General features: G+C 36.5%; 1 protein-coding gene across 1 annotated transcript in view; it reads right to left on the bottom strand.

Moving 5' to 3' along the window:
- The window catches only part of tenm1 (teneurin transmembrane protein 1), a 381,706-nt gene that overhangs the window by 306,669 nt on the left and 48,362 nt on the right, over positions 1 to 26,675 (bottom strand). Inside the window, exon 3 of the mRNA XM_088344425.1 lies at positions 16,350 to 16,661. Within this exon, the coding sequence (XP_088200551.1) occupies positions 16,350 to 16,661 (312 nt within the window). The remainder of the gene's footprint in view (positions 1 to 16,349; positions 16,662 to 26,675) is intronic.

The raw sequence follows: 26,675 nt of genomic DNA on the forward strand, positions 1-26,675 counted from the left end.
GGGCTCCAGCACCCCCGCGACCCTACTGAGGATAAGCGGTACAGGTAATGGATGGTGTCATAACCTTTGTTAAATAAAATATAAATGTCGCCCTTTGAATTTCTTGTCAAGATATACGGGATGTTTTCATACAACCGAGATTAACAGAAGTTAAAATGGCATGACCAAGTTTCAGGGCTGAAGGTAAAACACCTTACCTTTCAAACTTGTATCATTTGCCCACATTGTTCCTGAAAAATTCAGGGTGCACCTCAGTTTGATACCAGGACTGACACTGAGACAGCAACAAACTCCAGAGATCTTATATGTCTGCGAAGAGTCGAACTGCAGCCCGAAGTATACTGAAGTTGGGCACGGAATCAAATTGTATATGTTTTATTAAATCTCTACTTCATGATAAAAAACAAAACTAAAATAATTTGATGGAAATATATAACAATGCATTCTAAAACTATGTTGATCATTGTATTATACTCACATTGTTTATTGTATTTTATGGGATTTCCTTCTGTTAGCTATTTTTTAATATGTATTGGCTTCAAGATTTTTGTTTGTAAGTGATTCTGGGCTAAGATAAAAACGATTGAATTGGCGTTGACAATATATTATTTTTTTCTATGGAAATACCTCATTTTTGAAGGTAGGTCTAAAGCCAGTCCCAGGTTTGAACCATGTTGGGTTAAAGAAGCAGTTTGTCAACGCTCTGCTATTGGAGCTAGTTCACAGAAGCATTGTGGCTTCTCCTGGACACCCGATCTGCAGGTTCAATAAAAATGGTTTCTGGCTCCAATGGACGAGTTTATAGTGTTTCCTCCGGCCAAGCATGGCACAGGGGTTAAGTTGATCATCTCTTACTCGAGTAAAATAGCCAGGGGAGTCTGTGTACCACTAGATCAACTCTACAACTTAAAGACCCTAAACGTTACAGCTTAGATGATCGATATGGCACTGAGCAATGTTCTTTACGAGCTAATAGACAAATCCATTACCGCAACCCCCACAGGGTCTCAAGAAGGCAAAAAAGGAGTTTGTGCATGTGGCCATTGGTCTGCTGTTGCCACTTAGACTGCCACTCACTCAGGCACAGATGCACATGATCACGCCAAAGGAAGTTCGAAGACATAGGATAGGATATGATGTAAGGTATGAAAGCATTTTTGTACGGAATGTTATTTGGTTTGACTGGCACATCTACCGATACCTTTATCTTGGAGTATTCACAGCTTGAGAAGGTTATTAGCTGAGCAGTAGAGGCAGAAGAAGAAACACAAGAAAATCATTCTCATTCACATTGCTTAACGAGACGTTTCTGACATTTCCGGATAAGAGTGCTTATATGAAATATTTGTAATTCCCTCACTGTCTAATTAGAATTGGTTGTCGAAATAATTCTCAGAACTCTACTACAAAGAAGTGAAATTGGGAGTCAGATTCCCAACTGACAGATGGAGTATTCCGCATCTCTATTTGCCCTTTTTTTCTAAGTAGTAGCATGTCATCTGAGTACTAAGTAATACAAGTATTAATTGGTAAAGCGTCTCAGATAAAATTAGACTGAGAAGAAGGTTATGTAGAGCTCTCAGTATAGAAACATGAGGATAATTCTGACACATAGTTATTTTATGGGGGAGTGACTACAAAGAGTTTGTGTAACATGACATATGGTCAATATGTTAAGACTCTATAGCCAAAATCTACTCAAAAACACATCCAACCTTCCGCAATTTATTGGAAAAATAGCCACAAATGTTTTATTTAGGAAAAACAATTTAGAAGAGTTGACATATGGCAACAAAACAACTACTGAAAAGATTTATTTTTTGGGGGTGACTTGTACTTTTGCATATTGGACTGACAAAATATGTTCATATTTATAATTCTGGCAAAAAACAGCACTAATTATATTGCTCCTGTTTATGTTCATGACTTAGTAACTGCTAATTAAAAGCCGCTGAAGTTGGAAAGTTTATACAATATTTTATGGAGAAAAATAGGTAATTTTATTGAATTGTCAGATTTTTTTTAATGTATTTATAGATTGTTAACAATGCATTCTATCCTGTTTAATTTTTTTTAACACATTTTAGTTGACATTTTGCTTTTTCTGCCTGGAATACAAACATTTTATCGCACGCTTTAGGCAGGATCTCACAAACTGCTTGATTTATGTCCCTCAAATTCTTAGATGAACATCACCCCTTGATTCACAGATCTTCAAGATGCACATTGGCCCTCCCAAAACATAATAAACTATAACAAAATGAACGAGAGGATTTGTCTATCTATCTATCTATCTATCTATCTATCTATCTATCTATCTATCTATCTATCTATATTCTATATAAATCCTGGGCATAGTTTATTCAGGCATAAGTAACAGGAAATTGGTCACCACTAGCCATCAATCCACACTCTCCACAAGCACTCCTCCATCAACATCAACTGCACTCCCCTGCCGTATACCCACATAGTGCAGGACAGACTTTTTGCTTCTAAAAGGGTGTTTGGCAGCTCAGACTTTATGTTACCATTTATCAGCCTTGAAAATATATCGTATGAATAGTCCCTAGTAGAATAATAAACATTCATCGAACATGTATTTGCTGTCTGAGTGCTAGGTGTGCTCACCATCCTTATACCTAATGCATAAACAGAACTAAAATTAAAGATAATATGACCACATGTCCACTACATCTATGGGTACAATGGGTAAAAACATCCAAGAGTAATTAATTGATGATTGTTCATTTCCTTCAAATAATCTGCGTGTGAGCCAGAAAACAAATTTACTACAACATTATTTTCATGGAGAGTGCAAAGAAGCAGATCTTGCCCATAAATAATGGGACCAAAAAAACAAAAGAAACCAAAACAACTAAAAAAAACTCAATTTAATTATGACTGAGTTTGCCAAAGGTGTGAATTTTATTGCTGACACCAGTTTTACAAACACAACTCTTCTCATTCACTTAAATCAAATCCACTGTCCGCCCAGTGTAACATTATTCACAATGTGTCGAGCTGTCAACGGCAGTGAATGGGTTTTAAAACTACTAGTTTGCAGCACATCTATCTCGTACTTCAATTTTTGACACCATTCAATTCCTTTTTGTATCAAGATACTAGGACAAAAAGAAGCCATATCAACAGAAAATTACATCTTCATGGAGTTCAGGATTTGAGACAAAGTTCGTCATTTAATGTTGTTTTTTTCCACTGTGGCACATTAAAAAATATATTGTTGAGTTAGGAGATTTTGTTTTTAATAACAACCCCCCAAAAAATCTATATTTAATATGTGTAGAGTGGTTACAAAATGTCTACAAAATCTTCCCGAGAGGAAGTAAAAACTAAATACATAAACTATGGAAATGTGAGTGCGTGCATTTATGTGGCTGTGCGCACCTCATGTTTTCTACACTTTCAATGTAGTTGAACCTTGATTTAATTCATTTAAACCTGAATTAGGTTTAAATGTTATAGTAGCTTTTACTGACAATTATGCAGTCAGATCTAAAAGCAGAGTAATACTTAAAGAGAGCTTCCAGTGCATTAGAGTAATCGGAGTAATCTCGATATTTTGTTCAGGATAAAAGCATTGAATAAATCTATTACTATTTGCAAAACAGCGATCATCAAGTGAGACAAATATATGACAAAAGTTTAACTTTACCAAGAACAGGTTGTCCCTCCAAACTTGATGAGAAGACAAAAAATAAAAAAATAAAAAGATAAAAGGGCCTGAGAGGCTGCCAAGAAGCTGACAGCAACACCGAAGAAGTGACATCATATTTAGACTGTTTATTAAATAGACAACTAACTTTCGACTTCCTCTAATGACATTTGAGTACATTTCAACCTCAGAAGCCATGTCTTGCTAAGATAAACATGGCCGAGCTATATGTTAGAAAACACTTGAATTCTCTAAATATACTGGACTGTCTCAGAAAATTAGAATATTGTGATAAAGTTCTTTATTTTCTGTAATGCAATTAAAAAAACAAAAATGTCATACATTCTGGATTCATTACACATCAACTGAACTATTTCAAGCCTTTTATTATTTGAATATTGCTGAATTTGGCTTACAGCTTAAGAAAACTCAAAAATCCTATCTCAAAATATTAGAATATCATGAAAAAGTATACAAGTAGGCTATTCAACTAATCACCTGAATCATCTAATTAACTCGAAACACCTTGCGAGGGTTTCCTAAACCTTAAAAACACTCAGCTTGGTTCAGTAAACTAAATCACAAGTATGGGGAAGACTGCTGTCCAGAGGACCATCATTGATACCCTCCATCAGGAGGGTAAGACACAAAAGGAAAATTCTCAAAGAGCAGGCTGTTCACAGAGTGCAGTTTCAAAGCATATCCACAAAAAGTCTGTTGGAAGGGAAAAATGTGGCCGGAAACGCTGCACAACCAAGAGAGATGACCGCGGCCTTAACAAAATTGTGACGAAGAGCCGCTTCCAGAATTTGGGGGAGCTTCAAAGACAGTGGGCTGAAGCTGGAGTCCAGGTATCAAAAGCCACAGTTCACAGACGTGTCCGGGAAATGGGCTACAATAGCCGTATTCCCATGGTCAAGCCACTTCTGAACTCAAGACAACGGAAGAAGCGTCTGACTTGGGCTATGGAGAAGAAGCACTGGACAGTTGCAGAGTGGTCCAAAGTCCTCTTTTCAGACGAAAGCAAGTTTTGAATTTCATTTGGGAGTCAAGGCGCCAGAGTCTGGAGAAAGGCTGGAGAGGAGCAAAATCCAAGTTGCTTGAAATCCAGTGTGAAGTTCCCACAGTCAGCAATGGTTTGGGGAGCCATGTCAGCTGCTGGTGTTGGTCCACTGTGTTTCATCAAGTCCAGAGTAAATGCAACTGTGTACCAAGAGATTTTAGAGCACTACATGCTTCCATCTGCTGAAAAGCTCTATGGAGATGAGGATTTCATTTTCCAGCATGATCTGGCACCTGCCCACAGTGCCAAAACCACCAGTAACTGGTGCACTGACCATGGCATCACTGTCCTTGATTGGCCTGCTAATTCCCCTGACCTGAACCCCATCGAGAATTTGTGGGGTATAGTTAAGAAGAAGATGAAAGACACCAGACCTACAAATGCAAATGAGCTGAAGGCCGCTATCGAAGCATCCTGGGCATCAATAACACCTCAGCAATGCCACAGGCTGATTGCCTCCATGCCACGCCGGATTGATGCAGTAATCCGTGCAAAAGGATTCCCAACCAAGTACTGAGTGCATCAATGGACATTTTCAAATGTTTGATTTAGTTTTGCTGTTATAAAATTATTTTTTTACTTGGTCTGAGGAAGTATTCTAATATTTTGAGATAGGATTTTTGAGTTTTTTTTAGCTGTAAGCCAAAATCAGCAATATTCAAATAATAAAAGGCTTGAAATAGTTCAGTTGATGTGTAATGAATTCAGAATGTATGACATTTTTGTTTTTTTAATTGCATTACAGAAAATAAAGAACTTTATCACAATATTCTAATTTTCTGAGACAGTCCAGTATATGCCTGCCGATTTTGCGGACGCTGGCAAAATTTGTCAGCCAGACAATAAGTCAGGCATGGAAATGCGGGTAAAATCTGTTATTCAGTCTAAAGAAGTAAAAATCTGCGTGTAAATATGTGGGCAATAAAACTAAACATGATAAATGAACAATATCTAAGCTCAAATCTTACAGTATTTTCGGTAGAAGAGGCTAATAGCTGGACATAATTTCTATAACATTTACCCAATGTAGATTCCCCTCTACGCATCAGCATTTGTGTATTTATTTTTTATCGATTATAGCTACTAATGCCACTTGATGAGTGATTTATTGTTATTAGCCACAGTATGTAAAACAAATATTGAAGCACTGTATAATATTTAGAACTGACGTTAATGAACACACTTATAATCAGAGGCACTTTCTGCAATGTCTATATGACAGTGTTGTGTTGCTCATTATAAGTATTATTGATTAAATATTAAGTATTAATCAATTGATTAAGTGAAACCGTAGTCTTTCCAGTGCTACTTGTTAGGAGGTATGTGTATCGAAGCTGCTCAATCATATTTTAATTGTAAACAAAAATACACTCACATAAAAATAATGGGATTTTGCCTATCCATTTTTCTTTATTAGAGTAACAACTTCCTATAATGCAGTTCACCTTTCACCGTTTCACTACACCACGGATTCACGATGTGCAACAGGCTGTATGGCTAAACTCGCTCATCTCGTTCGTCGGCGGAGGTCACTCCCGGGCCCGCGCGATGGAGTCACCCTAATGAGGATAAGCAGTGCAGATAATGAGATGAGATGATATATATTTATTTTTTTTTTTTTTTTGGAAGGGGCGTCGTTTCTTTGCAGATTTTCACGTTTAGCGGGTGGTTTTGGTCCCCATTAACCGGGTCTAAATAAATAATAATTAAAAAAATAATAATAATTAAAAAAATAATAATTTAAAAAAAAAAAAAAAAACTTTTTTTTTTTGGAGGGTCGTCGCTACTTCGCAGATTTTCACTTTTTGCGGGTGTTTTTTTCCCCATTAACCGGGTCTTAAAAATAATAATTAAAAAAAAAAAAGGTGCGCCGCTACTTCGTGGATTTTCACTTATCGCTGGTGGTTTTGGTCCCCATTAACCGCGATAACCGAGGTCTTACTGTATACTTGTCTAATAATTGTGAAAAAAAATGGTGTCATCTACACGGATTTCACCTACCTCGTGTTCTTATTGGAACATAACCCCTTCGATAAGCAGGAGGCTACTGTTTAGCAAGCAGTTAAAAAAAAAAATAAATAAATAAATAATAATAATAATAATAAATAAATAAATAAATAAATAAATAAATAAATATATATATATATATATATATATATATATATATATATATTTAAGCATTTATTGTAAATCCCTAGTTGTATTACCAGTACATGCTCAGGTGTGTGTTGATGTATACATATTTTGTGGTGTTGATTTTTTTGTTATTTGGGTTTTTTTGTTCGTTTGTCCAAACTTGTGGATGAATATCCCTGCATGAGCTCTCTTTTTATGACTGCCACTACCACTTTAATTTTTTATTTTGAGTATGTGTGCGTTTATTGGGGGGCTAGAGGGTATGTAGTAACGTAGGTTGCATCTCGTTGTATAACCGCTTATGTGCTAGATTTTTTTTCCGTTCTGGCAGTGCCACCCAATAAAATAGCCACAACAAAAAACAGCTGTTTCATTTTATACTAGAAGACTCAGAAAAGAGAGACGGTTAAATCTTATGATTGTATTTATATGGGTCATTTGAGAGTACTCCAATAATTGAGAGTATTGTATAATTGTGTAAAAACTTCCTGATTTCTTATAACTTTGACACAAACATCATGAGTTGAAATGTTTCAAAATAAGCCATGATTTTGTGAGCCTCAGCCTTCATTTGATGTGATTGCCAACCTGGGAATGCTAAATAGTTGAGGCAATTTCAAAACCCATTTTCCAGTGGCCATTATCAGCAATCTTAGTCTGAAGTGGAACGCTAAAATATATCAAGTGTATTAATTTGGTAGGATCAAGCAAATATGAGGGAGAAGTCAATTTTAAAAAGAAAAATAATGGAGACGGAAGCCAATCCGGAGGTAATTGCTTTGATATTTGAGAGATCCTTTAATTTGACAGGATTTGCAGGTACTTTATAATCTCACAGAAATGGAACAGTGTGTTAACGCCAGAAGATACAGTACACAACACGCCAAGGTGTAGGAGCAGAAAAGCTGAGAATAAAGGCGAGCCTGTAAAAATAGGCGTTGGCCTTGAGGGAACAGAAAATGAAAATGCGGTCACTTAATAAGCATTTCATTATTGAGAGTGCTGTAACCCACATTTCAAATTAATGCTGTTATTCATCTCTGTATTTTGTCCACTGCCATTACATTTTACCTCTCACATTACTTTACTCTCTTAACATCCCAGTGAGAACACATGGTGAATACAGGTAGGTTGAAGTAATCATCAATCTGCCTTGTAGAGAGTAATTTACTGTTTTTCTTTTTTCAAGATGTTTTTTTTGTGTTTTGCTCATATTTTTGATGCATTCTGTAGTTGTGTGTTTATTAGAAGTTGGCAGCCTACAATGAGTGAAAGTAGATAAAAGCAGAGCACAGCAAAACTTGAGAGGCTGATGGGAAATGTTCATTTTCAATAATATATGCAAATAATACAATATATATTTCTGTAAATCCCCAATGTCAAAGCCAAGGCTCATGGGCCACATGCGACCCAGTGTAAAATTTTCTACGGCCCATGAAACAATATTTCATTATACACTAGTAAATTTGTATTTGTTTCACTGAATGTTAATTCTCGTTAAAAAGGGTGTTGTTAATGGTTGATGTATATTTGGACTATAATTTATTGTATTTCAACTGAATCATATGAGGCAAGTATTTCAGTTGAGTGAATGATGGAACATAACGTTTTATTTTTCTTTGAAGTAACTTTAGCCTACTTTTGCTAAATTAGAAAACACAGGCCTCTAAAGTTTCCTGAATAATACCGGCTTATTTAATTTAGTATCGTTTAATGTGGATATTTGTGTGGAATAAGTTTGTTTTTTGTTCCTCATGAATATTACACATGACTGACAGACCCCGAGAAAATGTATTGCTCTATTGTTCCATCTGGTCTTATTGTAATGCATTTGTTAGTTATTCAGGACATTCAATTAAGTTGTATAGATGTATTTTCTTTGATAAAGTAATCAACTTAAAATATTGATATTTAAAAAAGAACATACAAGCACATAGTAATCTGTCATAGGAGTAGTACAATAATAAGTCATATTTTCAGATGTCATATTAAAGATTTGATATTTAAATGACCAAAAGAATACTAAGTTCCTGTTTTATCACACTATCTGAATCTGGAAAAGTATCTCAGTTTATTCTAAAGCAGGGGTAGGCAACTTGTTTGAGTTCTGGTGTAATAAAAGTTGTAGGTTAAAAATAATTGTCAAAGGGGCCAGGACACGGGGCAAAATATATTTTATTGTATTGTTTTGTATCTGCCGACACAGTTTCGACACTGAAAGCTGTCCAATACATAAGCAAAACATTTAATGTAGGCCATTCAAAAAAAAAATAAAAATTGTGACACAGAATAGCTGAAATGATTATATAAACATGTGTATATATATATATATATATATATATATATATATATATATATATATATATATATATATATATATATATATATATATATATATGTATACATTCATATATATATATATAAACACTCATTTTATATTTGTTTATTATCTTTAAAAAAAGACAAATTGATTTAATGGTTTTAAAACATTCAGAAGTTTTGCAAAGTAATATTTCAAGTTGTTTTAAGCCCTAAATTTAACTATAACAATGAACATTTTTAAATGCAATAGGGACACGCAGACGTTTTTTTTTTTTTTTAATAAAATAACTTAAAATGAATATATAATAATAATTTATTTAATGGGGGGAATAATGGGACCTAATCAACACACTTTTTTAGTGGTGGTCTATTTGGAGCCATTTTATACATATTATCATCATATTTTTAACAGTTGGCGGGCCGGACTTAGAAGCCTAATGGACCGTATGGCCTTTGGGCTGTATTTTATACACATCTGTTCTAAGGGAACACTTAAAATGATAAAATCATGTTATTCTTGTTATTTAAAATGATTACAACTGTTTTTTGAGCATTTTTTTTAAACCAATAGTAATTAGCGATCGTACAAGTACACTACTTTGTCATATTTTTTTTAAGATGTGAGATTCAAATGTTGGAATTCAGGCGACCACTTTATCTGAATCTGGAAAACATATTTTAGTTGATTCTAAGGGAACGCTTCAAATGTTTAATTACTAAAGGTTTTATCCTGATGACTCAGATATTTGGACATTCCGGTGGCCGAGAACATGCTTATCAGAGTAAAGTCGGATATGAGTTTATTGTGAAGGGCTTAACATCACTTGATATAAGTCCTTCAAAAATATTCAACATACAAGCATTACTGTTTTGTGGGAAAAAAAAGTTAGAACTTTATTGTGACGTGAATGGAAGTTGAATTTTTTAGAGACTAAAGCGAATCCCGATCCAACCCCAAATCTCATGGCTCAACAATAAGGCTGGTAGGCTTTCCTCTGGTCATAACAATGTGTGTGCCGTGCACATTTGAGAGTACCAGTGATAAACTCCATCTGAACCTTATTTGATCGTTTGTACTGCCAATCTCCTCAAGTCTAATGTTGCACTCGTTTGTTGTCAATATGGAGTGGTTGATATTTTCACGTGTTTGCCTGCAGGCTTGACTGATGCTTTGCACTGTCAGTGGCCATCCTCAATGGAGGATGTCATACGTGGACATTCAATGCACCAAACACACACAAAAGCACACCCATATAGACATGTATTGGATTTGGAATTTTTTTTTTCCCTAAGGTTCTCCTTTTTCCCAACAACAGATGCAGCAATAACACAAACCGACAATGAGGTAAGGACTAAATAGATTTTTTACATAACTAATGGATTTGAGAGGTCAAAACAAGGTTTTTGTCTGTTATCATTTACATAGAAGCTACTAATACGGCCTACAAAGGTTAAAATCGCAAGAACAATACAACTGCAATTAAAATAAAGAAAACACTGAATAATGCAACCTTTCATATAATAAATTGATATTTCCAATACGACCTATTGCATCAAAGTGTGGGGAATTGTCTGTAAAAGTCAGTCAGTGTTTGTGTTGCCCCCCAAAAAGTCATACAAATTCAGGAGTGTCAATAAAGACGTTTAGATACCCACCAACTCAATTATTATATTCTTAAAATGCAATATTGTTATTATTTAGTAAAGAATAGTATTTTACAAGTTAGTGTAAAATAAAAAAAGGAAACCATCACACTTTTGCCAGTTAATATCAATAAATTATTTGATAAAAGACAAAATAAGTATAACCTAAAAGGAAAAGAGATTCAGAACTAGTATGAAGGAATGCTTTTTGTGTACATGGACTCAGCTTGTGGAACAATCAAGAGAGAAGAAACAAAAGAAAGCAGGTGTATTAGCACATTGAAAATGTGCGTGTAGTATAGCCTGACACAATAAAACATTTTACTTGTCTGAATTGTATCACTCGAGATATGTTCATGCCGCAAAGCACTGTAGTACGAGAGTCCTTCGGAAAGGCCGTTTGAGAAGTAAATCATACTTACTCCCAAATATACGTCATACTCTCATATATATTGTATATGTGCAAGTATGATCTACTTCTTTAAGGGCCTCTCATACTGTGCCACTTGTTGTACACAAATAATACACGCTAACACTTTTCTTTTTCCGGAGAATGGTCACTTCTTTAAAAACAGCTGGAGTAACAAATAAATGACTGTTAGATTGATGTTAGATATGATGATTCGTTTATATGATTAATTCAAGGCATGGTCTGTTATAAGCCTTTGGTTTCAACCTGTCATCCTTTTTTTTTCTTTTCAGGTGATTTGTTCATTTTGTGATTTGATGTGGTGTGTTTGTTGCCAAAAAACTGCAAAAAGTATAAATTAATCGAAATATATATATATATATATATATATATATATATATATATATATATATATATATATATATATATATATATATATATATATACCGTACTTCTTACTGTAGTCTCCATTTTCATGCCCTCGAGGTCTGATGCACCTTATGTATAAAAATGTCTGACAAAATACTATTTTAGGGGGTGAACCTTAAAATCTGGTTGAATTATAGTGTGGAAAATATGGTATGTATAAACGTATGTGTGTGTGTCTTGGTTTGTCTGTATACCTTTTGTGTTGTTGTTTATGATGTTTTTGTATTACAAAAATGTGCTAATGGGGTATAGAAAGACAAAGTAGATACAAACGACTCTTCTTCAATTTCCTCCTTCTCGTTAAGTTTCAATGATAAAATGGTTTGCTTTTAATTCTTAAAAAATGGATAAAGTTAAATCATTCAAAAAAACAAAATACAAAATGTAATCAAAGTGAGTGTCAGGTATGTCTATTTCAAAATGCACTTTCGTTCAAGCATCAACATAAGCCTTTTGAACCCTGCCCGTTTTACACCATAATTTTGATCTTTTCATTTATTTATTTATTTTTTTTAAGCAAGCGGCTTTTACTTTTATTATCCACGTGAGCAGGAGCAGAGTATTTGACGTTGCTGTGGAGACAAGTGTGACATTCATAATGTATTTCCTATTAAACGATTCCACGCATGGACACACCTGGCCACGTGTCACAGAAGGATGGTCAGCAAGTGGATGAGAATAAATGAGAGCAGAGAAAGAAAGGTTGCCAAGTAAGTGATAGGGATTCAAGAGCAAGCTAAATGAAACACAGGAAGTCGCTGAACAGTTATTTAGTATTTGGTGTGACACATGCAATCCACAGAGAAAAACAGCATTCACGGTGCATTGCAGCAGTTAAGCCAATTGCTTTGAACATTTAAATCCTTTCCCCTCACCTACACCCTTATTTGAGCATCTCTTCCGCACGCTTGTTTTGACCCCAGATGAAGATGGAGGGCCTTGGTGGCCCTTGGGAGCCAAAAAATAGGTAAAGTGACATTGCAGTTTTCTCTGTAAATTTGGATATGTTTAGGGCTGATCAATTTGATCGAAATATAATTTCTACCTTTGATCATGGAGGAGTGAAAATAGCGCAGGGAATTCGAAACATTTTTCATTTCATCAATTATCTAAAGGGATATTGTGTATTAATTGACTACTAGATTTCGCTGTAGTACAAGGAAATATAAGAATCACGGAGACTCCAAGTGACCAGATCCAAACTATTTTTCATGTAGCTGGTTCTGTCCTACAGAAATGAAGCTGTTTTGAAAAAGCGTCAGGTAGCCACTAAGACCTACATGTGGCGCCTGAGTTGGTTCAGTGGGTGGAGAGGTACATATTTGTTGGCTATAGAAACCAGATCAGTCAATCAGATTGCAGAACACAAGGCAAGGTGAAAATCTTGAAGCACTTAACCAGTGATAACTGTAGCGCAAAGTAGTGAGGTGTCTCTGTGTATATCACTAATGGTCTAGTGGCCAGAAGACTACACTCTCTCCACTGCGACCAGGTTCGATTCCCGTAGCGGTTGGGGTCAGCGACGTTTTAAGCTGTCATTACATAAATACAGTTGTACAGTAAAACCATGTGTATAACACTCAACCAAAGTTCGAGTTGTTTTTTAGGTGAGAACTAAAAAAGTATATACGGTTAATTAATTTTGAACGGAAAACAAAGCAATATATCCCCTTGGCCTGAGATGTATATGTTTTCATGATAAATCAACCATACAAAATTCGTAAAGGAGCATTTTCAGTTAATCATTTAAGTCTCTGGTAGGCAAAAAAATCTAATTGGGTTTTTAATCAATCGTTGATTATAGGCCATTCTTGGGCAAAGACATTGCAAAAGCAAAAAAAATGGACTGGTTAACAAAACTCTTTACTGATAAGAATCTACCTACATGAATACTCTTATACATACATACAGCGACCACTACGAAAACATATTTCAACCCCAAGCTCACTGTCATTGTACCCGAGTGAGACCTTGTCTAGAGAAGGGACTGCACAATACACAAAGAGGTAAGTATTAGTTTCAGGAGCGAGCAGCAGCAAGTCAACTGCAGGAGAGAGAGTGGGAAAGGTGAGAGGAGAGAGAGTGGGAAAGGTGAGATGGCACAACATTCATTTGGACAGGTAACTTAAAATTAGTTTTACCTGGTTATATCAGTATTATTTTCCCCCCATTTTATTAACACTCCACTTATTGAAACATGAATATTTTGTTTGTTTGTTTGTTTGTACATGATTCAATTGTTTGTTTGTTTGTACATGATTCAAATTGAATCTTTTCTTCCGGCGCCGTCACGAATGGCAGCCACTCCAGCAGCTCCCGTGTTATTTTCGATTGTTCTCGATTGTTCTCAGCTCAGGGATGCTGCTGGAAATGTGAATTTCCCTTCGGGGATGAACAAAGTATCTATCTATCTATCTATCTATCTAAATGTGAATGATTTGAGTCCATATGCGCACAGCCATCACACATTGATTAGCGTGTAATGCTGCGAGCACTTCCACTCCTTCCGTCTCGTTCTCTTCTCTTCCGCAGTGTGATTTCGCATTAAGCTGACTCCATTTCCAATCAGGCTGTCATTAAAGTGCACCCTTGGGTGCGTCCCAAACAAAAACAAGTACACCCTAAACATCACCTGCATGATTTTTGTCTCTCGTTCCACTCCAATTCAACTCACTTTGTGCACTATATGGCTCACCGGATTATGAGGCACACCCCACAAAAATAGTCTTTTGCCATATAATTTTCATATTTATGGCACATGGAACTATAAGGCATATTAATTAATACTACAGAAAGAGCTAGAGTATTTATTCATGTATAACTGTTGGACATTTTATACTCTTATGGAATATATTAGTGCAAGGATTGATCAGTCAATAATCAGCACAGACTTACTTCGCAAAATAGTGTATGCAATAAGAATCAAACCCATGTAGCGGCGGTGACACCGTCAAAACTTTTAAAGCACTAGTGATGCAGGTAGACATGAATAGGCATTCTTTTTACTCAGGGTGCCAGAAACAAATGTTAGAGAATGTAGAAAATCAAAAGTTCTTCTGAATGATATAAATAAATGCAAAAAATACAGACAAGGGAAACAACTCTTTGGTGTATCTGATGATAAATTAGACTTTGAGTTTATTTTTATCTTTCAGGGGACTTTTTTTCACGTCCATTCTGGCACTGTAAAAATAATCTGATCATGAGATAATATATAATGCCTTTTTTGTATGTTGTCTTTAATCTGACTAGTAGTTTGATATTAGCGCTCTCACCTCCAGGATCCAGGTTAAATTTCTGTCTTTCAGGACAAAATTTTAGTATTTTCCATTGTCTAACATTCTTTTATGGAATCCGGGTAAAAGTAGTGTGATAATGAGAAAAAGTATAATACCCTTTCATATGTCATCTTCATCACTGGTGGTCTACTAGTTAAGTGTCAGCGCTCTCACCACCGCAACCTGGGTTTGATTCCTGTTGCATACACAGTGCATTGCGATCATGGTCATTTATTGCACAGATACAGCATTATACTGTAAAACCTTGAGTCGGAACATACGTATATGAATAATGTATACATTTCTAATCCTATCAGTCATATTACTAGCCATAGATAAGATGCACCGACTTCGAAGGTGCACATTAAACAGTCTGGTAATTTGGATTTTAGGTGCACCTCACAGTCCGGAAAATGATGTCATTTCCCTCTTTGCCTGTTTTGTCGACCACTCGTTCTTTATTTATTCACATTCTAGTTATACAATTTCATTCGCATGATTTCATTAGTGTTTACGTACACTGAGGCTGTGCACCTATTCGTTTTCAACTCTTTGCTTTATGCTATCCTCAACCTGTGACTACGTTCCACTTTTTTGCAGCACATAAACAGACATTGCCCTTGGGGAGGGGTTGGAGAGCTCTGTCTTTGTTTGCGTGCACCTCTAACTAACTCTCCTTCTGCAGGGAGCCAAGTCTGCCAGTGCAAGACAGATCCCTGGCTTCATCCCAAGCTCTTTTCCAGTTGGACTCATTTCTTTACCTTAACCTCACAACGTCTTGCATCTTTTTGGATAAAGCCCTCCCTGTGAGATAAATCTAAGCTGCAGACAGTCACCCACCAGTTAGAGAAAAATAAACCTGACTCAATGATTAACAATATTAAACATAATAATAATAATCATCCCTTAAAGAAACACTGTAATATTTGACAAGTTGATGACACTGTATTGTGTAATGCAACCGAAAACAAGTGCTACAAAGCACACGCAAGATTACCAACTAAAGCTACTCAAAGTCACACAATTTTTTATTACTCATTGTTTCATCAAAGAAAGTTTCAAAGATAGACAAATTCAAGCAGTAGCACTATTCAGTCCAAGGTTTATTTTTATAATTGATCAAGGCTGTAACTTGAACCATAAAATGCATTGGATGTTTTTATATTATTTCCAAATGGATTTCTATTTTATTAAATCTGAAATGTGAAGGTGTATCAAAAACTCAGTTACGGAGAAAATTGCAGAAGTTACTGGCTTTCACAATGTGCCTGCACGGTACTTACATGTAGAGTAATGCACCATCAAATGTGCACTGCGCTACGCTGAATTTGATATATTTTCTGGCTTTGATGGACAATCTCCTTAAAGAGTGTGAAAAGAGGTTTTATCACTCACCATTATCGGGCTCAGATTTCCTGTCATGCTCGGTGTCTGTAAGAGACAGGGCGGAGTTGGCGCGGCTCGTCATGCAGGAGCTTTGCTCAGACTTCAAACCACGCATCCACATGTGCTGCAGGCCGGGCGAGGGGTCCACTTCCGGCTCAGTGTCCACGTCCGAGCCTACACCCAAAGAATAACCGCGGCCGCGGATGTGGGCCGGGGGTCCGGCGCATAACGTTTCCTCATCCTCCTCTTCTTGATGCTGATGCTGTGGTTGCTGTTCATAGTCCGGACTCTTCATCAGACCACCCTTGCAGAACTCTAGATCTGAACAAAGAGAGATGCAAGGACAGATTGAGAGCCCAAAGACAGCAAATCCTCTAATAGTGGGCTGTGTTTATACTTTGCTTTCGCAGCTTTGCTGACCAGGTGTTCATAAACAAACCAATAAGTGGGAAATGTACCAGCCTGCCTTATTTTATTTCCTATTCAGTAAATCCCGACAAACCGACACACAAATAGCTCAATAGATAGATAGATAGATAGATAGATAGATAGATAGATAGATAGATAGATAGATAGATAGATAGATAGATAGATAGATAGATAGATAGATAGATAGATAGATAGATAGATAGATAGATAGATAGATAGATAGATAGATAGATAGATAGATAGATAGATAGATAGATAGATAGATAGATAGATAGATAGATAGAATTCCACCGATTTTATTTTTCCTGGTCAATCCTCTTCTGCAAACTCTAAGTAGTATTGGCTAAGGAAGAGAAGCAGTCGTCTTGGAATCAAGAGGTCCCAGGTTTGATTCCTGTTATATGTTGAAGTGTTTATATTTCCCTCTGTTGTCATAACATGTATATTTAAAATACTTTCATGTGCTGCAGGTTATTGGCCACATTCATAATGTAAAATGTTTACAAATTATTTGTATTTTTTTTATTTAGTTATTTTTAACACCTAAAACCCGGCGTGAAGAGAATTTCTCTATTTGTCATAACTGTGCGCATGCCTGTATTAACTTTGATTTCATCAATTAATTTTACTAATAATTATAGTGCAGGGACTGTATTTTACTTTTATGTTAATTATGCTTAGGCCTAACCTTACAAGTGACTCAACATATCGTCAGGCCTTTCTTTTTACTTCAACTCAATACATTTTAAACTGTACCAGTATTCTATTCCAAAGTTAAAGTACCTTTGACTACAATTGTATTTGCATCTGGTGGTCAAAACCTGTCCTTACCCATTTTTTAAAACAAAATTGCTAACCATTTCCATGGAATGTGAGTTATTACATAGATAATTTGCCTAAATAAAACCTTTGGATCTATCTCAGTTTCCTCGGTGAAAATTAGCAATTCAGCCATATCATGTTCTCACTACCTGATGTGTGTTATTGAACTTGAGCTGTATTGAACTGCTCAAACAGTGCACTGATCTCATCTATATTCTCCTTGGTGGGGTGAAAAGATCAGATAAAGATCAAACCTTATTAATATTGACTCAGACTGAGGAAAAAAAAAAGAGCCTCGAATGCTTTCAGGTAGAAGAACGCCCTCCAAGAATCATCCCGCTCTCTGAGTACATCGGATAAACTTTGTTAGTTCTCCAGTTACACCTAAATTAAATTAAATTCATAAAGGCAATATACTTTTTGCGGGTTGCGGGAGTGTTGAAAGAAAACTTAAGAAGTCCTCCATAAATGCTTTGGTTTTAGTTTGTATTGGTATTGTTGGGAAGTAATGAACTCAAACAAAACAATTGTTTCAACATGTTTTCATTTTCATTTCATTTCAATTTTCATTCCTAGATAACCCAATTCCGGATTGTCTTCCATTGTTTCTGTGATCATGTAAAAAAAACACATTTTGGACCACATATTTGATGTCATGAACAGTGAACAAAATATTGAAACTGTATGCAGCCACAAAACGTCTTCTCGTGGGATTTTTGGTCAGTAAGATGTGGCTATATTCGTCAATACTAATTTAATTTGTTATGTTGATATTGAGGGCAGCACGGCGGCGCAGTGGTTAGCGTAGTCACGGCACAGTTCTGAGGTCATGAGATCAAACCTTCCTGTGTGGGGTTTGCATGTTCTCCCCGTGCTTGCATGGGTTTCCTCCAACTTTCCAAAAACATGCATGTCAGGTTAATTGGCCGGTCGAATTGTCCCTAGATGTGAATGAGCGAGTGAGTAGTCCGCCTCTGAGTGCCATGCGACTGGCTGGAAAACAGTACAGGGTGTCCCCTGCCCACTGCCCGGATACAGCTGAGCTGGGCTCCAGCACCCTAGCGACCCTGCTGAGGATAAGCGGTCCAGATAATGGATGGATGTTGATATTGATGCTCTTTGTTAGTGTCGTACCCAGTGTTCCCTTAAGCTGCGCGCGTGCGCAATTGCGCACTGCTCGCACATTCTCAGCACAGAAGAAAATCAAGCCAGCGCACAAAAATGAGGGCTCAAAATTACTAGTTAAGAAGCGACTCAAGTCAAAGTTACAGTGCATGAAGGTAAAAATACACAGGTTCCCCTGACGTTGTGTCCTACATGCGGTATTTTGAAGTCGAGTCGAAGGAGAACGAAGTTGAGTAAAGTTAGTAGAGTTTGTCGGGGAACCGGCTTCTTCGGCTTGGCTCACTAAAAGGAACTGGCTCTTTCGGGTCCTAAACGGCTCTTCGGGTTGTTTTTGCTTCTTTAATCCCAACATGACCAAAAATTATGTAAAATTATGCACACAATGACTTAAAGGAAAGGGGGAATAGAACAAAAAAGAAAAAAATACCAAAATGAAAAAGTAGTGAACAGCTGAGAAAAAAGAAACAAAAGGAGGAGAAAAAAGAAGGAAAAATTTAGAAAAAGTCAGAAAAAAAGAAAAGAAAGAAATCTAGGAAAAAAGTAAATAGATAACAAAAATAAAAAGTAACAGCAAAAATGTTAGTATTATGCGACAAAATATATCAGTAAATAAAAAGAAATGGATATCTGGTAAAGGAATTGTAAGAACAAACGAAGTTTGTAGGCCGTTTTGCATTGCCGGAATCTCAGCAAAATGTAACTTGATGTCAAGTTTTGGACATGTTTGATAATTAATTATCTTGCCACACTTGGGATTGCTGTTGCTCACTGTTGTTTCAAGCATTGCTCACCGACTTTGTGTGAACGCTCAGACCCGTGGAAAATTAGAGGGAACATTGGTCCTACCTGTAGCTGCAGTACATGTTTTATAGCCATGAAATAGTTAGTTAGGGTTGGATTTATTTAGCCTACTGAAGACCTAGGTGTGAAATACACAGCCTGTCACAGAATCCCATTTAGGTAAGGGAGAGTTTTTAGTCATATATTCAGTATTGAATCAATTGTACGTTTCATAACACATTATTTATCAAGAAAACTAGAAATGCAATAATTTTGAAAAGGCTTTTTTGAGGAAGAGTAATTTCATAAGTGTTAGTGTTTTTCAAAGAATTTACAGATAAATGTTTAAAAAGGCCACCATTTATCACACAATCCGACAATTTACATTAATTTATTGAAATTGAATTGCACTTATGAATGCTTTAGAATATTCAACACTTGGGTGATACAAACATGTTACTTTTATAAAACTTACATTGTTTTAACTAATGCCACATCATTTGTTTGTAATTCAATAATTATTTATGCTAAACAAATAAAGTAATCAGCATTTGATTATGTTTAAATAGATCAAACTAGATGAATAAATAAAAAACCTTTATTGAATGGAATTTTAAACAAATAAAGAATAAAATCAAATCTTTTCTGAAATTGGAAAAAAATGCCAATGGACTCCTGTTTTTAAGCAAATAATAAGACCAACATTTTTAATTATTTACCATACAAGATCTGAGGTAAATATAAATACATTGTATTATTTATTTATTAGCTTGTTGAAAAAAAAAGAAAAAAAAGGTTAATTTCATTAGAGTCCTTGACCTTAGTGTCGAGGACTTTTTTCCCTTGATTGTTTGATTCACTCAATTACATGTCTCTAAATAGCACCATCTAGCTGCCCAGCTGCCAGAATTCCCACTTAGGAAGCTCTAGAAGGTTTGAATATAGCATACTCATCCACCTGGGCCTTATTTAACACATGTATCAATATGTAGATGAGTATTGTTTATGTGTTGTTGTTCTACAGCCAATGAGAGAAATGTTAATGGGACTCATGAAAAAGTCATAAGGAAATGTAATGGTAGTTGCATGTAGCTAATGTGAGACATTTTGCTTTTTTGTCCGTTTTAAATGTATTTAATGATGCTAGAATTGACATACCTAAACAAAAATTGCAAAGGAACATAAGAACTGTATTTTTTGACTTGTTTTGAATTGTGTAATGGCAGACACTTTCCTTGGTATGTTCAGTTAAGTACAGTTTTCCCTAAGTTTACACAATTAATCCATTTCAGTCGGGGATATGTTTATGTTGCAAAGCACTGTTGGGGCACAGTCTAGCTTACTCGATAAAATAAGCCTTATGTATATTGGTTGATTTATTGGGCACATTTCAGATTTAATTTATGTCCCCCAACCAAACATCTATTAGTCATTACTCTCGCGCAGGGGTCTCCGATCTAGCATAGTAACAACAAAGAAATGTTTTTTTTTTTTAAGAAATGAATATCAAACGAGTAGCCCCTTGTGATAATCAGTAACAAAAACGTAGCTGTCACCTTTAGAAAGGTTGGCGAACCCTGCTAGAGTGAATGCAAAGGTTATATCCATCTTTGAATTGTGAAAGTCTGTTTTTGGCAAGCACACCTTGCAAACAGACAGTACGCCACAATGGAGCCCACCTTTGGAGTGAGAGCTAAGAGGCCCAATACTTTGTTAATTTTGTTGTGATATGAATTAACTCACCGACATTACAAGCTATTCATAAAAAAACAGAAGAACCAATTGTTGGAAACAAATAAATCAGTGATTCACACTGTGTGTTTCAGTTATTTGTAAATGCCATCAAAGCTCATGCTGAAAGTAGAACCTGTCCTGTCGGTATTCTTTTCGATTTGGGGCTGAAAATGTCTATTCAACAGAAGCAGTATACAGGATTTCTTTTACTTCACATTTTTTTGTGATAATTCCGTTACCGCTCCCTAGCCAATTATAGTTTGTGAAACTCTTAGGCCAACTCGGAATCTGGTTGGCTAAAACAACTGCTTTCTTGTCAGTTATATTATGTTGCGGGGCCCGCAGAACTGATTGTGAAGGCCTCTGGGTAGATGTCTGAACGTGGCAACAAGTAATGACTAAAATGTGATTGGGTAAAACGCCTAAATATGAAATCACGCACCTGGAAAATGTGCAATCAAGGAACAAGCATTGAATTGCATCTGACCGACTATTTTGAATTATTAAATAAGTATTTACAGACAAATTCTAATTATATCACATGATTCACAATTTTTTTAGTCCAGCAGAGAAGGCCTTGCAGGCCCTATCGGCCCAACATTCACATCCACAGTGTATTTACTTGAAAAACATACTCCGAAAAAGGAGCCTTTTATTTTATTTTTTATGCGATTCAGAAAAGGAAAACACATTGTATTTATACAAAGGCAAATGTTAAAAAAGGGGATCTTAGAAGAAAACAACTCCCCACTCTCATTTATCTTGTCAAATATATATTTTTTAAATATAGATAAAAACGAAATATATTTTTTCAGATAGTAATGACTTTCTATTACACTGCCACGACAAAGAAAAAAAATATTAGGATCAGCAGTTCCAAGAATCCGATATAGCTTTGTGCCCGACCTCAGAATATCATACGTGCAGCTTCTCACTTGCTGGAGAAAGTGGGATGCTCTTTTAAATTTATACAAATATAAATATGTAAAATACCAAACTGTGTAGCATTTTGGTCCTGTGGTGAGGGGCCCTCTCCCTCTGGAAGGTGTGATAATTCTCCCACCGTGGTCCGCTGCGTGTTGTAAGAGGCGACTAAAGTGGAGGGAGCAAGAGGACTGGGGATCCTCTCCTCTCTATCTCTACTCCCAAAGAGACAACAAGGCAAATGAAGGGGGGCAGGGGCCCGAAAGGTCTTGCATACCCTAGTTATAGGGTCCCTATATGTGAGAGGATGTGGAAGTAAAGCGAGTGGAAAAAAGGGATTGGAAGGCTGATGACTAAAAGGAAGGTTGATATGTTAGCCTCGAGCAAAACGAAGATAAAAGGAAAGCGTATGTATGTATGGTAGAAAGTCTGGAGTTCCGGGTGGACATGCTAGAGAAGGAGTGGCTGTGCTTGTGAGTGAGAAAGCTAGATAGATAGATGGCTAGATAGATAGGTAGATAGATGGCTAGATAGATAGATGGCTAGATAGATAGATGGCTAGATGGCTAGATAGATAGATAGATAGATAGATAGATAGATAGATAGATAGATAGATAGATAGATAGATAGATAGATAGATAGATAGATAGATAGATAGATAGATAGATAGATAGATAGATAGATAGATAGATAGATAGATAGATAGATAGATAGAGAGATAAAGAGAGAGAGAGAGAAAGAGAGAAAGAAAGAGAGAAAGAAAGAAAGAGAGAAAGAGAGAAAGAGAGACAGAGAGACAGAGAGAAAGAGAGACAGAGAGAGATAGATGGCTAGATAGATAGATAGATAGATAGAGAGAGAGAAAGAGAGAGAGAAAGACAAAGACAAAGAGAAAGACAAAGAGAAAGAGAAAGAGAAAGAGAAAGAGAAAGAAAGAGAGACAGATAGATAGATAGATAGATAGATAGATAGATAGATAGATAGATAGATAGATAGATAGATAGATAGATAGATAGATAGATAGATAGATAGATAGATAGATAGATAGATAGATAGATAGATAGATAGATAGATAGATAGATAGATAGATAGATAGATAGATAGATAGATAGATAGATAGATAGATAGATAGATAGATAGATAGATAGATAGATAGATAGATAGATAGATAGATAGATAGCATACGTAACGTCCGGAAATAGACAAAGGTCCAGGATAGTAAGGCTGACGCATTAGAACAGAAAATGTGAATATGCTTTGGGAATGAGATGAATGGGCTGATCCATGTCATCCATTACAAAATGTCACTGGAGGCGATGCCACCCCACTGTAACAGTTGGTTACTTAGGCAGGCTATACTCCATATAACTCTTGTGCCCAAAGATAAACAGATGTGCTTCAAATCACCCGCCATTGTTGACATTTGCAGGGCTGCTTTGGGGGATCGTTTGCACCTGACCATACGATCTAATGCATGTCATCAGTATCATATGCCACAATAATGACTTCTTTCCCTCTTGTTTTTATTCATAAAAAACAGAAACACTCAAAAAGATAAAAACTGGCATTCATCAGAGATGAATGATGGCCAGGGTGGGGAGGTTTTTCTTTTTTTTAATGTAATCTGATACAGTTAGCAGTTAGCTGTTGAAAAATATAATTCATAACGTAATCTGAATAATAAAATATTGCTGTAATGGAACTTACTTTTCATGACTTTTTCATTACCATCTATGCTAATAAAAGACAAATCAAACATAATGGAAACACAATAACTCTATTTTGTTTTTTATAGATGAACATTGTAACCTTGAAAAAAACACGAGGAAACAATGGGCAGGGAGTTGCTTGTAGTCCTACAAAAATATTGTAACCACGTAGTATAGTGTATTGAGCAAAAATACAGATTTTTCTTTCAGATGGCAAACAAGATCTGTTTTGGTGTAAGTTAAGAGGACATTAAGAACCCAACGTACTGTATACTAGGACAGGGGTCTCCAATGTGGTGCCCGCACATACTAGAGTGCCCCCAAAGGACAGCTGGGTTGTGCGCGCACCTGTTCTAAAAATTGCTCATCAGTCTTCGGGCATTGTGATTTTCTAGTAAAGTGAATTTTTTAGTTGTAGACGGAATCTATTTAACCCCACATCCAATATTTAACCTGATAATAACATGGTAACAACATAGTAAGAGCATAGAGTGATCAGCTGTTATTTCAGAAATGCATCTAAAACTGGGTGCCCTTTGTACTAATTAGTGACAAAACATTGCTCTCAGTTTGATAAAGGTTGGAGACCCCTGCTCTAGGAGGTATTGTGTCCAAGTTCAAGTTTTAATTGTTTGAAGGGAGGATGCCTAACCTCTTGACAATATTTAGATTTAAAAGGCTAACTAAAACATTCTCACAACAAAACAATACAGTGATTGCATGGTGGATGTAGAACAATACATAAGTGCAAAATACAAAAAAAGCCAATGAACCCAATTTACAAAATGCCCCTAATCGTATTACTGACGCGCAACTGTACTGCCCAATTCCCAATCTGCAGACACGAAGCAGTCCTCTGAAATTGCAGGCTCAAGCCAATTCAACAAAATGAGTGCTACATAAATAAAGAAAAAGGGCTTTTACCCTTAACATAGTGTGACATACGGGTACATGCAGTGATTGTGAATTGGCCGTGTTTGCAATCTGCGCAACAGATACAGCTCACGAACGTCTTGTGTAGTCTCTGTCTATCTGGTATCAGTGACTGAAATGATGATAGACACACTTTGTTGAAATGTGCTTTATATAATCTAGCAAAGTAATCATTTTTTAAACTCAAAGTACCTGCAACTTCATTGTCTTTTTTTATGTAACTGTCACAGAATACAATTCAATTTTCTTTTTATTTGAATTGCGTAACACAGTTTCATCTATTCTGTCACTCCCCAAGACTGATTATGGCCATAGCAGTTGGTTCCACATTGACCACTGTGACAAAATCCATACGAGGCGCTGTTTAAAATAAGAAAATCACGGGAGCAGCTCTTCGGAAAGGCCGCTGCGCTGGCGGACGTCTATTGCTTCTTGTTAGCATTCTGCGATGGTCTGGCCAGAAAGAGGGACGTCAGGGTAGCAGAAAGTGCATCTATTGATCACGCCGGCACAGCGGCATTGTCCTGATGAGGTACAGCTTCTCTCTTAACACCATACATGACCTGCATAAGGGCCATCCATCACAGTACGCACTGGCCCATTTTTCCTCCTGTCACCGGCAGGGAATATTTTCTTGTGTGTGTCTGAGTCTGTGTGTAATGAAGGGTGGTTTGCCACCCCAGGTGAGGCCAAAGAGGTTTGGGGCTGACCCACTTTAGCCGTGGGAGGTAAATATCAGCTCCACCGAGGGGAGGTAATTGGTTGCCTCCGACTGTCCTTCTGGCTCATCGTAGATTATGAGTGGGTTTCCATTACCCTCGTTTTTTGGCCAAATGCAAGATGGGCAAAAGAAAACTAGTATAGAAAGGAGGATTTTTTTAAAAAAATATGTTATGTTTACGCTCTAATTGGGTAGGTTTTTAAGATATGAGGATAATAATTCATTTTGCTGATTCTATTACTGAACATAGCCAGGATAACCAGACCCAAAACGTGGCGATATTTAAATGAAGAAATATATGTATGTACTGTATCTTCCGCACCGGAGTATAAGGCGCACCACCCCTTCTATCATACATTTTTCATAAATAGGTGCATCAAACTATAAAATATATGGAATTGAGACTAGAGGAAGAGATACCGTACAGACCAGTGATTAATCAGTCGATAAATGGCCCTGGTTAAAATCGCAAAATGTTGTTTGCAGAGAGAATTGAATCCGGATTGCAGCAATGAGCCAACATTTTAACAATCACCAGGGGTAAGAAGGTCTTGCGGAAAGGCATTAGAACATGATGAGCAACATGGCGGCGCGCATGGATGCTGCAGCTCGTAGCTCTTCGGCTAATTTTCTATTTATTACCGTTCTCTTGTCTTTTTTGCTTTCTTTTCTGGACACTTGCGCGGCCAATAATACTTATAGTCGGGAGGAACTTATTCACTTGGGTGTGCGTCTAAATTTTGACTTTTTGGGCACTTTTTATACCACCTTTGATATCCCGAAAGAGATACAAAGGGACCTCCGTGGTTGGCCCACCCACTTACGAAGCGACGGAGACGGTGTAGGGACCGTAAACAGAAGCTGGGTTGTCGCTGAGGCAAGTGTGTGAAGCTAAGGGAGCTACATAGGGGAAACGGCAGAGAAGGACACGAAGATGTGCCTAATTCCACCAATATTTCTTCATCGAACTTGCCGGTCAACCGACGCCTGAGACTCAACACGCCCGAACGGCGACATCTTGTGACGATCTCTACAAAAACTTCAGCTAAGTTAAACGATTCAGTAAAGCTAAAATTTGGTCTTTTAGATATTTGATCGCTTGCTCCTAAAGCTTTACTTGTTGATAATATTATTCGTGATTACAAACTTAACTTGATT

This window comes from Urocampus carinirostris, chromosome 9, assembly GCF_059441175.1.
Source record: "Urocampus carinirostris isolate Australia breed hairy pipefish chromosome 9, RoL_Ucar_1.0, whole genome shotgun sequence".
Taxonomy (NCBI): domain Eukaryota; kingdom Metazoa; phylum Chordata; class Actinopteri; order Syngnathiformes; family Syngnathidae; genus Urocampus; species Urocampus carinirostris.